The sequence below is a fragment of the Rhineura floridana genome, chromosome 1, assembly GCF_030035675.1.
Source record: "Rhineura floridana isolate rRhiFlo1 chromosome 1, rRhiFlo1.hap2, whole genome shotgun sequence".
NCBI lineage: Eukaryota > Metazoa > Chordata > Lepidosauria > Squamata > Rhineuridae > Rhineura > Rhineura floridana.
This window is the reverse complement of record NC_084480.1, coordinates 147,501,828-147,517,337: the sequence shown is the minus strand read 5'-3', so window position 1 is coordinate 147,517,337 and position 15,510 is coordinate 147,501,828. Positions and strand designations below refer to the sequence as shown.

General features: G+C 42.8%; 1 protein-coding gene across 3 annotated transcripts in view; it reads left to right on the top strand.

The window, feature by feature from the left end:
- The window catches only part of ANP32B (acidic nuclear phosphoprotein 32 family member B), a 29,863-nt gene that overhangs the window by 7,436 nt on the left and 6,917 nt on the right, over positions 1–15,510 (top strand). For all 3 annotated transcript variants that reach the window (XM_061636315.1, XM_061636305.1, XM_061636296.1), the window contains exons 2-4: positions 2,568–2,717; positions 5,113–5,235; positions 6,938–7,124. In XM_061636315.1, the coding sequence (XP_061492299.1) occupies positions 2,568–2,717; positions 5,113–5,235; positions 6,938–7,124 (460 nt within the window). The remainder of the gene's footprint in view (positions 1–2,567; positions 2,718–5,112; positions 5,236–6,937; positions 7,125–15,510) is intronic.

The window sequence follows — 15,510 nt, the reverse complement described above, 5'->3', positions numbered from 1 at the left end:
CCACTACAGGGACTCTGAAAACTCTTTTTGCCTCCTCTCCCTAGTCCCAGCACTCACCTACCTGCCATCCTTGGTGTTGCCTGGCTTTTTAGGCAGCACTGAAGAGAAGCAAGGAAGTTGAAGTTAAGGAAGGTTATGGCAACTCCTTTGTCTCTCTTCTCTGTTTTCTAAAGGAGCTGGGTGACGCTTTCTTGATTCCTGTAGCACAACCTTTTTGGGCCCCAAAATATTTGGAGTTTTGAGAGAGTGACATGGGCACCACCCCTCTGGTTGACTTCACTCACTCACAGATAGAGAAAGTGTGCTTGTGTATACTAGTGATATGGGTCAGAAAAATTTCCCGTTCTCTCTCTCTCTCTCTCTCTCTCTCTCTCTCTCTCTCTCTCTCTCTCTCTCTCTCTCTCTCTCTCTCTCTCTCTCTCTCTCTCTCTCACTCACTCACTCACTCACTCACTCACTCACTCACTCACTCACTCACTCACTCACTCACTCACTCACTCACTCACTCACACACACACACACACACACACACACACACACACAAAATCCATTTCATACGTTTGTTAGTAACAATGAATGGATGCCAACTACAAATACAATATTAGGCAAGCGTGGCAGTTTCAGTGTTGGTAGGTTTATTTATTCATTTATTTTAAAAATATAAGAACCTCTAAGTGGTTTACATAAAAAACAATAAAAACATAAACAGTCACTATCATTTCCTAAAAACTAGTAAAAAAAACCCCACAACTGTATATCATAAAAAACTGAGTAGTGTACAAAACAAAAAAAATTAGAGGCATTGAGTCCAGGAAAACATATGTTGTTAAGACGTCATTACCATCATCTCATTAATTACTTGAAGTAGGACATTCCAGAGGGATGCTGCTATCACTTAGAAGCCCCTGCTCCTGTTGTCATCAGGTGACAATCTGCTGGTTGTGGAATAACCAGCAGGTCTCCTTGGAGATCTTAAAGATGAGCTTTATTACACTGGTATTGAAACATTTGCACTGGCTGCCTATTAGCTATGGAGCCAAGTCCAAAGTTTTGTTGTTGACATTTAAAGCCCTAAACAACTTGGGACCAGGATATCTAGCAGACCCCCCCCCCAATACAGACCAAACTCGCTGCTAACTTCTCTGGCTCCTCACTTTCTCTCCCCCTCCCCCCAGTCTCCCAGATTGCTGTCCCCTTTCCCTTCTTTGCTCTTGGTTCTGTTTTCTGTTAAGCTGCTTGTGCTGATCTGAGCCTTGAAAGACACATAGAAAGAGAAAGGAAGTGGGAAAGAGTGGTGTTCTTCCAGCTTTCTGCTTTCTGCCTCCTTGGTTGGAGGCAATATATTGCTTCCAAATACCAGTTGCTGGAAACCACAGGAGGGGAGAATGATCTTGTGCTTAAGTCCACCCATGCTAGAATTAGACTTGAAAACAGTCTTCTGTTGGTATCCATAGAAGACTTTTTTCAAACATAATTGCTGTAAAAGGGAGTGGCAATTTTCATGGCCATTGTAGCTGGGAAGGGAAGAGTTAATCCTGTTATCCCCAACTGCAGTGTCCATGAAGATCATCCCCCCCCCTGCAATTAGGCTTGCAAAATGTGGTTTTCTCCCCAGGCCTGATTGCAGAAGGGAGGGTGGAGTGAGTGTGTGAGTGAGAGGTGCTGTACCTACTGCTGACATGAGGCCTCCAGAGAATTGGCAATGAGGGATGCGACCCTTGGTTTCCTCATCCTTGTTCTACACACATTTACCTATGGCATCCATCAACAAATAAACTTGAGATATGTGTGCACAGAAATTTCTCACATATGTGAGTCAGTCCTGTAATATTATTCTGGAAGCATAAAAGAAGGTTCTCTCCGAAACATAGATTCAGTGGTGTGGACAACTCTGTGCAGGCATCACACTGCTTGTGGTGGCCTCGTGATCGACTCCACTTGCAAAACTATATCCTGGTGAACCATTTGGCTTCCACTCACAGGTTTCATATGCGCTTGAAAGAATGCACTTGATCACTGAAAAATTACTCATTTAGAGGCACTTTACGAGTGGACAAGACCGAGGATGCAATCCTAAACACACAATAGCAGTGGGACTTCTAAGTACACAGGCATAGTAATACAGGAGCTTAACTAGACCTGGAACATATTGCATATGTTAGGCTTTGTTAAGTGTGCCATTTTTGTGCCATATCGGTTCTACAAGGATGTGCAGAGGCGTTCTTGGTGGCTGCCCCTCAGCTCTGAAAACCCTCCCTTGCCAAAGTCTAAGTTTAGGTGACATTTTCAAAGCAATGTAAGACCTTTTATTCAGACTGGCTTCTGGCAGCTAGGGATTGATAATGAAGATGTTTCATCAGTGTATCTGAGTTTTTTTGCGACTGATGTATTGTTACCTGCTCCAGGCGCTTACGTTTAGGTAGGCTGTAAATCAAAATAAATAATTACATAGCAACATACTTTCTTAGCTGTATGCACTTTTATATTTTACCAAATTCCGTTCTTTACACTGAGATGCTACTTGCTGCTGTTTTTAAAGAAACTGTCCTTTTTGGTTTTGCTTTCAGGTCCAAGAACTTGTTCTTGACAACTGCAGATCAAATGAAGGCAAAATTGAGGGGCTGTCAGGAGAGTTTGTCAACTTGGAGTTTCTCAGCTTAATAAATGTTGGACTGACATCTGTCTTGAATCTCCCTAAGCTCCCCAAGTTGAAAAAGGTAAGACTTTGTCTTTAATGTCACTTAGTTGGGTAGGCAGCAAAGGTGGGAGACTACTGGATTTTCATTTCTGCACAGCCTTGCTAATTCCCATATCCACAATTGACCTTAATGTGGCTACAAATCCAAAGGCTGGTTTTTCTCCTTTGATTACTTCTGTATAGAAAGCTTCCTCAAATGCTTAGCCTTTGTTCAGCATTCACCTTTTTGGATAATTTAAGAAAGCTAGGTGGTCATATCAAATGTAATCATAGATATAAATATATGTTGGAATCTTGTGCCACCAGCTCATATCTCTTCAAGCAAAGGTCCTTTGTTTTACGTTTTTTTTTTGTAATCTATAAATTAGGGAGGAGGGGATGATGCAAAATAAGGCAATATGCAAATATATTTAATTTGTGAGGAAACAATTAGTTTTCTTTGTATGATATATAGTTTGGAGCATAAAGGTAACTTACTTGCTCATACTGATCAGGCATATTTCCATACAGTAGTATTGAACAGTTAATAGTGCCAGCATTTTTTGTTTGTTGGAGCTACACGCAAACAAAATGAGCATACCAGCTAAATATATGTACAGTTGGCTGAATGTGAACAGGACCTTGCATAGTCACTTTGCAAGTTTAAGATATTGCTGTTAAGGAAGTAGCATGCACCCTGAGGATTACATATATGCTTAACAGTGCAGTTCTGTACATGTCTACTCAGAAGCAAATCTCATGGAGTTCCATTGAGCTTACTCGCAGATAAGTTGGTGTAGGATTGCAGCCTACCTCTACTGAAATCCATGTTTTTGTGGCCTGTGTTTTCTGAACACCTTCCCTTAAAAATTATTCCACAAGTCTTTTAACATACAAATCCCTGAACAACTCAGGTCCAGGATGCCTTAAGGATCGCCTTAGCCCTTATATCCCAGCTCGAGCACTGTTTGTTGTTCCCTGTGTTACAGAGGCTCAGCTGGCCTTCACTAGAAGTTTGGCATTTAGTGTTGCTAGTCTCATTTTGTGGAACATTCTTCAAGCAAGGATTTGGCAGGCATCCTCACTTTTGATTTTCAGGCTTCTCTTGAAGACATGTAGACAGGCCTATGCAACTGTTCAAATTTTTTTGAAAAATTTTAATCATTCTATACTGTGTTTTATATTTTATTGCATATACTGCTGTACACCACCATGTTATATTGTGTGAACTGGCAGTGCACAAATATCTTTTAAAATAAATATTACAATGCTATAGCAGTTTATTAAACATTTGGCTGCAATCCTCAACACACACGATTGAGTAAGGTCCGTTAAACTTGGGGGTTTACTTCCAAGGAAAAATGCATATGATCACATTGTTAGTGCCTTTTAGTTATTTGCAGGAGGGATAGAATAAGTATGTAGAGCATCTTGTACAGCAACAACTCAGATAACCCAAATTTATTTCAGCATTTTAATCTGTTCAGTCTTTTTAATCTGATACATGGTTTCCAGCAAAGTGTTTTTTTAAAGGCTGTTACATAACCATGCTTGGTCATGAGGCTGCTCTAAGAAAATGGCTGAGCAAGAACATTTGTGTTAGGTATAATCTTCAAAAACATAAGCCAGCAATTCTGTTTGTCTTGGAACAACATAGGAACTATTTCTCTATAAGACTTACTTCTGAGCATACATGCATGGGATTGCTCAGTTGAAATTGTTTTCATAATTCCTCCCAGAGAATCTTGGGAACAGTAGTTTTGTGAGGGTCTTGAGAGGCAAGGGATCTCTAACAAAGAAGTTCCAGCACCTCATCACATTACAGTTCCTGGGGGTTTTTTGTGTGTTTTCTTGAAGCCATGACAGTTAAAGTGGCAGAAAACTGATCTAAGTTTGTAATTATGCCCATAGTTGAATGTATACATTTCATCTGTGAAAGAGTAGAGCTGTTATGGCAGGCATGGGGAACTTCTACCCCAGCAGACGATTTCATCTATTCAAGCCATGCCCCCTTCCCATCCCACAGGAAAATCTTGAAGCCAAACAAAGGGGAGAGTGAGAGAGATAATGGATTGTCTGTGTCTCCCCACCTCTCCTTTTGGGCATGCAACTGTTTTTACCCAAGGATATTTGGCCCTTGGGGCAGGGGGAGGTTCCCCACTCTGCACAATGGCAACAACTCCTTCCTGACGCGTTTGTTGCATGTAAGCTAGCATGGTACGATTGGGAACATTCATTACAGCATTGCACTGCATTTTAGTTCTAGCATCTCTATTGCGAGTTATTTTTATTAAACTTCATGCTTTCTTGGGGTGAGGGTAATTTTAAATATTTGATCTTGGTGTCGAATGTTCTTTGAATGCCGACTTTAGGAATGTTTGGTTTTTAGCCACACTGTTGCTAAATTTTTTTGCTTTTTGTTTTCCTTGTTGTAGCTTGAACTCAGTGACAACCGAATTTCTGGAGGTCTTGATGTATTAGCAGAAAAACTTCCTAACCTCACACATCTAAACCTCAGTGGCAACAAGCTGAAGGATATCAGTACCTTAGAGCCATTGGTATGTTGTTAATGGATTATGCATTTTCTTATGCTTCTCTGCAGCTTTAAAAGCAAAGATATGGCCTACTCTCAAAAAAGACAACCAGTAGTTTGATACCAACATCAGATGCCTTGTTTGTGGGTACTAAGTAAACATATGTCCAAATCAATACACCTGGATCAACAATACCTCTTGTTCCATTTCATAGCAGGTGCTCCAGTTCTTAAACATATTGGCCCCAATCCAGCTCTAGTAATGAGCAACAAGTAAGCCCCTGGATGGGGATATGCTTTCCCACCTGCTTTCCCAGTTCAGCAGAGGCCAAATAAGCATTGCAATGTGTGTGCATTTTCCGGATGCAAATGTGCAAAAGCCGATAGCATTTAGATCTAAGCTTTTATCAATTTATTTTTATTAATCAAGATTGTTTTTCATGTATTTAACATTTTAGTGAGTTGGTTTTGTATTATTAGATGCCATCTTCTGTGTCTGGCGGCTTTTAATTTTACATGTGATTTGCCTCCAAAAGGCATGTTAGCAGTGAATTAAAGTTGCTTGGTTTAGCCATGATGCAGTGCGGTCAACAACTCTTAACTCAGTTGCTACAAATTCAGTTGACGTTTAACCCATTTGGCATAATGAGTTAAGATAGGACTGGCACATCTGGCCTGTATGGAATACATCTTCAGTGTTGTCAAACATGGAACATAATTTCAGTCAATATGATGAAAACGAGTTATACCCTGTTTCTTGAAGGATTTCCTAACATCACTGTATTGTATTAATCTATACATGTAAATTAGCTGTACAAAGTCAAATTAGAAGTTGACCTGCTTTTATTCCAAATTGTAGATTCATATTTCTGCTTAGCACCAGTTTGCTAATGATCACGATTCAAGTGATCTCTGAATCTCTCCATGCAAAAATGGAATATTTTAAGCCTGTTTATACAGTCTCTAGAATCTAGTAGTAACACTTTTCTTAGAAACTGTACTACTTCAGGATGCAGGTGGCAGGCAGTGTTAACTTACTTTGTTTTTTATATGCAAGAAGTCAATAAAGTTTTACCTCTTCATTTTGCTGATTCTTTTGACTATTTCTTAGGTATTTTGTGTTTGAATTAAGTTTTCAAAGGAGCACGAAAAACAAATAATTTCCATCAATCTGAGTTGTCACTTCTTTGCACAGACTGTGTAGTAATGATACTTAATAACTGTATTTGTATAGGTCTTTTAGAATGCTCAAAGTGCTTCACATATATAGCTCAGCCAGTGTGTATGCTTACAATAACTTTGTGAAGTAGATCAGTATTATTCCCTATTGCAGATAGGGGCCTGAAGCTGAGAGAATGGCTTCACCTCTAACAGAGACCAAATCCGAACCAGGGATTCCCTGTTTCATAGTTTGGGACACTACAGTACCTTGCAAAGTTGATAGCATGTAAGAACAAATCTGATTAAAGGGAATTAGGCTGAAATATCTCTATCCCCATTTCAGAGTACAAGCTAGATTACTGCTTCAGCAAAGTTCTTCAATATTTTCCTCACAAAGTATTAGGATGAAGCACCTGAAAATTAACCTTTGTGTTAGGTTTGACCCAAGTTTTAGGTCAATAAGAGTTTGTGGCAGAGCTGTGAAGTAAATACTGTTTTCCCCCCTAATTGTCTCAATAGTTGTTTCTTGTCTACACAATAATAACTTGAGCTTGTTTCAATTTCAGAAAAAATTGGACTCTCTGAAGAGCCTTGACCTGTTCAACTGCGAGGTAACAAACTTAAATGACTACCGAGAGAGTGTCTTCAAGCTTCTCCCTCAGCTCACCTACCTGGATGGATACGATCAAGAAGATAAAGAAGCTTCTGACTCAGATGCTGAAGTAGATGGTGTTGATGAGGAAGATGAGGAAGGTGAGGCTAGGCATGGTTAATGGTGGGTTCGGAATGTCCAGTTCCTGGCTATGGATGAACATGGTCTCACCAACCCAAAAATTGCATTTGGCTCATTTGGTCTAGAATTTAATTGCAGACGGACTAGTGCTAAGTTAAGATGGCCCATTGTATAACAAAGCAAACAAAAAATCCTAAAGCCAACGATTAAGGCTTTCCTTAAGTTCCATTGTAAGGAGATAAAGAGTGTCATTTTAGTATGAGTATGCATTTAAAAGATAGATTGTTCCACACCCGAAATGTCACTGGATTTAATTATTTAATTTAGATCCCACCCTTCCTCCCAGAAGGTGGCAAACAAAAACACTAAGAACACTCTAAAACATCTTGAAAACAGACTGTAAAATATATTAAAACATCTTTTAAAAATCTTTTTTAAAAAAGCTTTAAAAACATCTCAAAAAGCAATTCCAGCACAGACTGGGATAAGGTCTCTACTTAAAAGACTTGTTGAAAGTGTAAGGTCTTCAGTAGGACCAAAAGGAGAACCCAGATGGTACCTGTAGGTGCCACAACACTTAAGATCTACTTCCTATGCTGTGCGGAATGGACATCATGGTAAGATGGTATCTACAAGAGGCCCTCAATTGCAGTGCGCAGTGATTGACTGGGTATATAAGGGGTCAGATGAACTTTCAGGTATCCTGGTCCCAAGCTGTATGGGGCTTTGTACACCAAAACAGGAACCTTGAACTTGGCCTGGTAGCTAATGGGCAGCCAGTGTAATTCTTTCAGCAGCGGAGAGACATGTTGATGATACCCTGCCTCAGTGAGCAGTCGTGCAGCCTCATTTTGTACCACCTGCAGCTTCTGCATGAACCTCAATGGCAGCCCCATATAGAGTGCATTACAGTAATCCAGCCTGGAGGTTACCAGTACATGGACAACAGTGGTCAGGCTATCCCGGTCCAGAAACAGCTGCAACTGTCTTACCAGCCAAAGCTGGTAAAAGGCACTCCTAGCCACTGAGGTCACCTGGGCCTCTAGTGACAAGGTCGGATCCAGGAGCACCCCCAGACGACGAACTTGCTCTTTCAGAGGGAGTATGACCCCATCCAAAGAAGGCAATTGACCAATTATCCGAACTCCGAAAACACCAAACCACAGCACCTCCATCTTCAGACTCAGTTTATTGGCCCTCATCCAGCCCACCACTGAGTCCAGGCAGTGGTCCAGAGTTTGCACGGCATCTCCTGATTCAGAACTTACAGAGAAATAGAGCTTGGTATCATCAGCGTATTGCTGGCACCTCGCCCCAAATCTCTCTCAGGACCTCTCTCAAGAGGTTCATACAGATGTTAAACGGCATTGGGGACAAATTGGTACCCTGTGGCACCCCACAGTACAACTGCCAGGGGCCCAAAAGATAATCACCCAATGCTATTCTCTGAAAATGACCCTGGAGGTAGGATTGGAACCACTGTAAAACAGTGCCTCCCAATACCCAGCTCGCTAAGTCAGCTCAGAAGGATACCATGGTCAATAGTATGAAAAACCACTGAGATCAAGTAAGAATAACAGCGTTGCACTCCCCCTGTTCTTCTTCCAATAGAGATCATCCATCAGGCAACCAAGGCCGATTCAGTCCCATAACCAGGCCTGAACCCAGACTGGAACGGGTCAAGATAATTGTTTCATCCAAGAGTAGTTGCAATTGCTGCACCACAACCCTCTCAATCACCTTCCCTAAGAAGGGGGTATTTGCGACCGGGCGATAGTTGTAGTAAAGCAATGTGTCCAGGGTGGGCTTTTTCAGGAACGGTCAGATCACTGCCTCTTTTAGGGCAGCTGGGACCACTCCCTCCTGCAGAGACAAGTCGACCACACCCTGGATCCACTCGGTCAAACCCCTTGGCAAGTTTTAATAAGCCAAGAAGGATGAGAGGACATGTTGCTGGTTGCATCGTCACAAGCACAGTGTCCACATCTTCAGGCCACATCAACTGAAGTTGATCCCAAGAAGTTGCAGCAGCCATTGCACTGGAGACTTCACTGGGGATTACAATAGATGTGGCTGGGGCACCAAGATTGCTATGGAAGTGAGCAACTTTACCCGCAATGTGCCTTGCAAACAATTCACAGCAGGCTTCTGAAGGGTCTAAAACTCCATTTCCTGGAGTTGATGTCAGCAGACCCCTGACTACGAAAAAGGTCCACTGGATGGCTACTTGAAGATGTAATGGAGGCAGAGAAATGGGCTGCCTTCGCTGCTGTGACCACCACACAGTAGGCACAGTTATGATGTTTTACCCGATTAGCCTCACAGTATGTCTTTCTCCACTTGAGCTCTAGCTGTCATCCAGCTTGTTTCATTGCCCTTAGTTCAATGGTGTAAACTGGGCTCCACAATGCGGGAGAAGGTGCTCGGGGGCAACTGTGTTAAGAGCACGATGCATCTCGTTGTTCCTCAGCATGACAAGAGCTTCAACAAAGTCAACTGCTCTATTGGGAACTCCCCCAGGGCATTCAGGAATCCAGTGGATTCCATTAGTCTCAGTGGGTGGACCATCTTAATCTGTCCACCACACCTGCAGGGGAGGATTGGAGCCATAAGTCTAAACTTCACCAGAAAGTTGTCTGACCATGACAGTAAAGTGTCATCCCCATCTCCAGACCACCCCTTCACCTGGAGCAAAAATCAAGTCGAGGGCGTGCCCTGCCCTATGTGTGAGACCGGTGAAAACTTGAGACATTGTTGTCATGGAGGCCATGAAGTTCCTGAGCCAGCCTCAGCGTGGACATTGAAATCACCCAGGACTATTGTTCCAGCCTCCTCCAATACCACAGCTGAGACAGCCTCCACCAGCTCAGTCAGAGAAGCTGCTGGGCAGCAGGGTTCACTGTCTCCTTGGCCCGACACCAGGTGTATGCCTTCAGAGTGCCCTGCAAACAATTCAAGTGGACCTCCAAAGGGTCTAAAACTCCCATTTTCTGGAGCTGATGTCAACAGACCCCTGACAAAACGAGAAAGTTCCACTGGACGGCTATTTGAGGATGTGATGGCAGAGAAATGGGCCTTCTTCGCTTCCCTCACCGCCACACAGTGCACATCTGCTATTACAGATGTAAACTTATTTCTGTAATCACAGGGGGCTAAAAAGTTACCTTTTTTTTTTTGTTCTAGTGTCTTCAGGAGTCTGGCAATAATTAACAAGTTACTGCAATAGTCTTGCAGATTCACAAGATCCCCAGGCTGTTTTTTGGCTATTGTGAACCAAGCATACAACCTACGCTAAGAGTGAGGGAGAGAGATAAAATGCTAAATTTTGGTAGTTGTTTATTGTATTTGAAGCATTGGTGGGCATTAACTCATGAGCCACTCTCATATTCCAAGTATCAATTGCTCTTAGACTAGCAGTAGAGAAAACTACAGCTGGAATGAGTGTTGCCGCTGATACATATTATTTTCTTTAGTCACAGCTGCAAAAGCTGGGTTCATTAGTCTTGGTCTCCTGGGACTGAATTACTTCCAGTAGCTTTGATGAATAATTTGGGGTGGGAGGGGGAAGAAAACAGTTTCTGTTTCTCAGTTATCTGCAAAGCTGTATCAGTAGTAATTGTTTATACATGATAGGCCCAGTTCAGGCAATTGGCAATACAGTCGCTTGCACCGGTGGGCTTGCAACTCAGGAAGCTTGGCATGGAGGCTGTTAACTGTATGAGCTGTCATTATGCAAAGTGTTAAAGTGTTTGCAGTCGATTGGGGTGGATCTTGTTGGCATTACTGTTTCAAGTATAGACCGCTCTTGTAATGAGAACATAAGTTTTTAAGTAACTTCTCTTCCTCCCCAATGCCTGTCCCATCAGGCTTGGTTTTTTGTGCTTGTAAAGAGTCGTGCTTCGCCAGATGCATTCCTTCAGTGTCCAGTTTCACAAAAGGTTTGCTTGGCCTAACTGGGTTTGCCTGAATCCTGCCCATCCAGCTAACCATGGTTTGTTTTCTGACAACAAATCGCAGTCTGAAGCCATGGTTTGTTGTTGGCTTACAAATTATGGCTTGTTGTAACTTTGGCTTGCTGTTATGTCCAAATTTGACAGTTTTACTTAGCCATGATTTATTTGCCTAGTTTGAGCAAGATGTTTGCCAAGCTACTGAGTCATCAGGCAAGAGTGCCTGAAAAAGGAAACTGCTTGCAAGACTAAGCAGTTCTCTCTGGCCCTTTTCCCAAAAAAGACCTCACTCCTAACTCTGCCTGGCAACAAGCTTCTTTCCTGGTCCCGCTGCTCCATGGCAAACCCTCCCTTGCAAGCCAGAGGGCCTCACCAGCTAATATCAGATATAGATAGATGAATGGGAAAGCAGCAGGGTAAAACAAACAGTATACTACAGCATTCAAAATTACTTGCATTTGAAATTGTAAAGCAACTTAGAGATGACAGAACACCAGTTGGGGGAAGAATATTTAAAACAGCTGTCTTTGAGACATGCAAAACAGCTAAGGTTTAAAAAGCTCGAACTTGTTATGGTAAAGGCTTTCATTCTAGAAGATTTAAACAGACACTATCCTGCCCTTCAGAATAGCCTCATGAAACTTATGACCTCACAGTAATTAGCACCTTTTGTAGAAACACTTGGAGAACAATCTCCATAATACTATGATGGCTTCAAAAGAGGGTTAGATGTATTCATTGAGGGTAACGCTATGAGCTGCTACTAGCCACGATAGCCAGGTTCTGCCTCCGTTGTCAGAGACTGTGCCTCTGAATGCCAGTTGCTGGGAGTCACCAAGGGGAGAGTGCTGTTGTGCTTGGGTCCTGCTTTTAGGCTTCCCATAGGCATCTTGCTGGCCACTGTGAGAACAGGGTGCTGGACTAGATGGGGTTTGGTCTGATCTAGCAGGTCTTTTCTTAGGTTTTTATGAAGTCTCATTACTATTGACCCAAAATCACGAGGCGCCCCGATGACTTTGAATACCAGGTGCTTCAACAACATAATGGTCCCATGATGAAAACACTAAAGGGATTATAAGAAGTTTCTCCTCTTTGATGCTTGGGGTTGAAAGATCTTGCTTCCATTGTTGCATGCCACCAAGCAAAAGGATGTAACAGTCACTGACAGCTATGGCCTGGTGGTTCTTTCTCTTTTGGAACCCTTCTCTGCCTGCTGAAGACACTCAGGCATCCCTGGACTCTCAGCAGATGATTATTCAGAGATTTAGGGCCAAATACTGATTGGATGAGGAGGTTGGGGTTGTTACTGATATCTGGTCTGCTCCAGATGTGTAGGAGGGATTTGCTCCAGATGTTTTTGAAACATGCAGTGTTCAGCTGGTTCTCCAAGTCCATTGGGGCTTCCAGTGCAGGGAGAAAATGAATGCATTCAATTTGAAAAGGAGAGACATGACTCTAGGTTACACTACAGAGAGTGGTATCAGTATTCCCTACCAGTGTATCATCCCCTTCCCCCCATGGAGGCAACATCCAGGCAAATCTCATCACCTGTGCTGGGAACATCTGACCAGTCATGGCAGACCCCTTCTAACCTAGGAACCTCTGGGCAGGAATAGGTGTCAGCATCGAATGAACGTGCCTGTTCCTCGGGTGGTATCCACAGCAGCACTCTCAGAGGTTCTAGTTCACAAACAAGGTCTTCAGGAACAGGAAGCGCCTGCTCAGACCAGAGGAGGGGGGTCCTTCCTTCCCTCTGCAAGTTCCTGTCACTCCGTGGCTGACACCAGTGCAAGTTGGGCAGAAGCGGCTTGGAGTGAGTTTTCTTTTACCTCCTTTAGAGCAGCCTTTCCCAACCTTTGGATTCCCAGATGTTGTTGGACAACAACTCCCATCAGCCCCAGCCATCTTGGGCAGGGGTGATGGGAATTGTAGTCCAACTTTGGGGGGAAAGGCTGTTTTAAATGGACCAAATGAGCTACAGCTAGGGTAAAAGGTAAAGGCGTCCCCGCACTTGAAGTGCGAGTCGTTTCCGACTCTTAGAGTGACGTCTTGCAACATTTACTAGGCAGACCGTATATATGGGGTGGGATTGCCAGTTCCTTCCCCGGCCTTTCTTTACCCCCCAGCGTGTGCTGGGTACTCATTTTACCAACCACGGATGGATGGAAGGCTGAGTGGACCTCGACCCCTTTTACCGGAGATTCGACTTCCTCCTTCATTTGGAATCGAACTCCGGCCGTGAGCAGAGCTTTGGCTGCGTTACTGCCACTTACCGCTCTACGCCACAGAGCTAGGGTACAGTAACTTAAAAAGACAGAAAAGGAATATGAAGAGAATCCAGCCCTTGTGCTCTCCTTGAAGTTTCAGGAAGAGGTGACGCTAACCAGTGTGCAGACGGCACTTAGGCTAAGGAACTGGCGAAAGACTGATCGCAAAGGACTTTATAAAGGCTGCAAAGGATACTGGGAATACAGTTGTTTAGGCTGTTTACAAGCAGGGCAGGAGGGAGGCTCATAGATTTTGATACAGTGGAGAGTCGGTGTGGAGTGCCAGATGCTTATCTAGCAATATTATTAGAGAGGGCAGTTAAATCACAACTACAGATATGAAAGAGTCTACATCTACTTTTGAGTGATATGATCCATAGCTGAGAAAGCTGCCTTAGTTAAAAGCTGAACTACTGTTTTTAGAGCTTGCTGGATGCAGTTCATGCTCATCCTGTTCCCCACTGCCACAAAAGTATCAGCCCATGAATTACATGACACAGCAGTGCATGCAAAACCCCAGTCAACACCTCCTGCTCTCCTACCCCCACCAAATCCTACCCTTTTGTTGTATTAGGAGCTCCCCATTTCCATAAATCTCCCTGGAAATTGTGAAGAGGTGCCGATGTGGGGAGGGAGGCATGCCCATAGGCATGTAAACAGTTGTTGTGATTTACCTAAGATAAAATGTTCTACATTAAAGACATTCCTTAGTGTAATTTAAACATCTTTAAATCTTGCACTATAAAAAGTGTTAAGGGGTGATGGAGTTTTCAAAAGTTGAAATTTTGAAAATGTTTAATAATTGCAGTGCACATATTTGTTTACATTAAAAAGTTTTAAATCAGTAGACAAATGTGCTGAGGGGTGGTGAATTGTTTTCATTTAATAAAAATTTACATTTAAAATAGTTAAAATCAATAAAATGTTGATTTGCATGGTTGCATTTTTCTTTAAACAAAATATTTGGACTCTCCACATTCAGTATGTCCTAGCAGCCATTTTCAGTGCAAACCTCCAAAAGGCTCAGGGCACTGAAATACATCTGCAGGACTTAGAAATCCCCTGAGAATATCCTTGAGGAATGTGTGGGTGATGAAGCACAAAATCCAGAAACGCAAAGGCATGTGCTTTTTGTAGGTGGAGATTTAAAGTGGGTTGTGTGATGGGTGGGTGAATTAAAAATCTTAACAGTTAAGAATCTGAGGTGAAGGTACTGTCTTTTCAAAAATCAGTATAGCAAGCTTGAGCTACATATCTCAACTGTAGGCAGCAATACAGTTACTTTTCTGAAGTGGGTTCAAATAGTGGAGATGAAGGTTTCAAAAAACAATGCAAAGAGCAGTAAGAAGGCATGATATTGTTCAGGAGAAAGCAAAGGGATTTTGATGGTGCTGCTGTCTTGCAGGTAGTGCCTGCAGATATGGATGAGGGGGGATTTGGGGGCAGTGTAAAGTGCAAGATGATCCAGGGAAATAAGAATTTAAAGATACTTCAGTGTTCCCATCACCATTATTTATTTATTTATTATTACATGTATACCCTGCCTTTTTTTTCATGAAACCCAAGGCGGCTTACATAGGGTTCCCAGGCACCGACCAGACCTGACGCTGCTTAGCTTCAGCAGGGAGCTGCCCTAACGTGCCTTCAGACCGTAGACAGGGACCTTATTTGTTTAATTATCATTATTGGTGCTGCTATTAACATAACATCTTAGAAAGTGCAACAGCAGCAAAACTACACTTGTGTAACTGGCCTGACTGTAGTTTTTTTCACTGAGATATTTATCAACACTGCTCACCACTTGCAGTTGCAGAGAGATGAGCAAATATGGAGGCAGGATTTTGTCTTTGGAAAGGCAAAGTACTACCATTGCTTGGTGAAAGAAAAAAAAGATCCTGAACATCTCATAACTCTTACCCCATCTTCTAACTCCACCATCTCCCTCCATCCCATCATCGCAGGTCCCCCATGGTCAGCATTGTAAGACAGGGGATTGCATTGGGTTGTTAGAAGGAGTGGGATTGATGATACATCTAAAAACAGCTACAGTAGGGCCCCACTCATATGGCAGGTTAGGTTGCAGACCCGCCAAAAAAGAAAAAAAGCCAAAAAGCGGATCAGCTGTAGCGCGGGGTTCTGGAACCTAACCTGCTGGTCGCGCCGGAGAAGATCAGCTGTAGCGCACTACA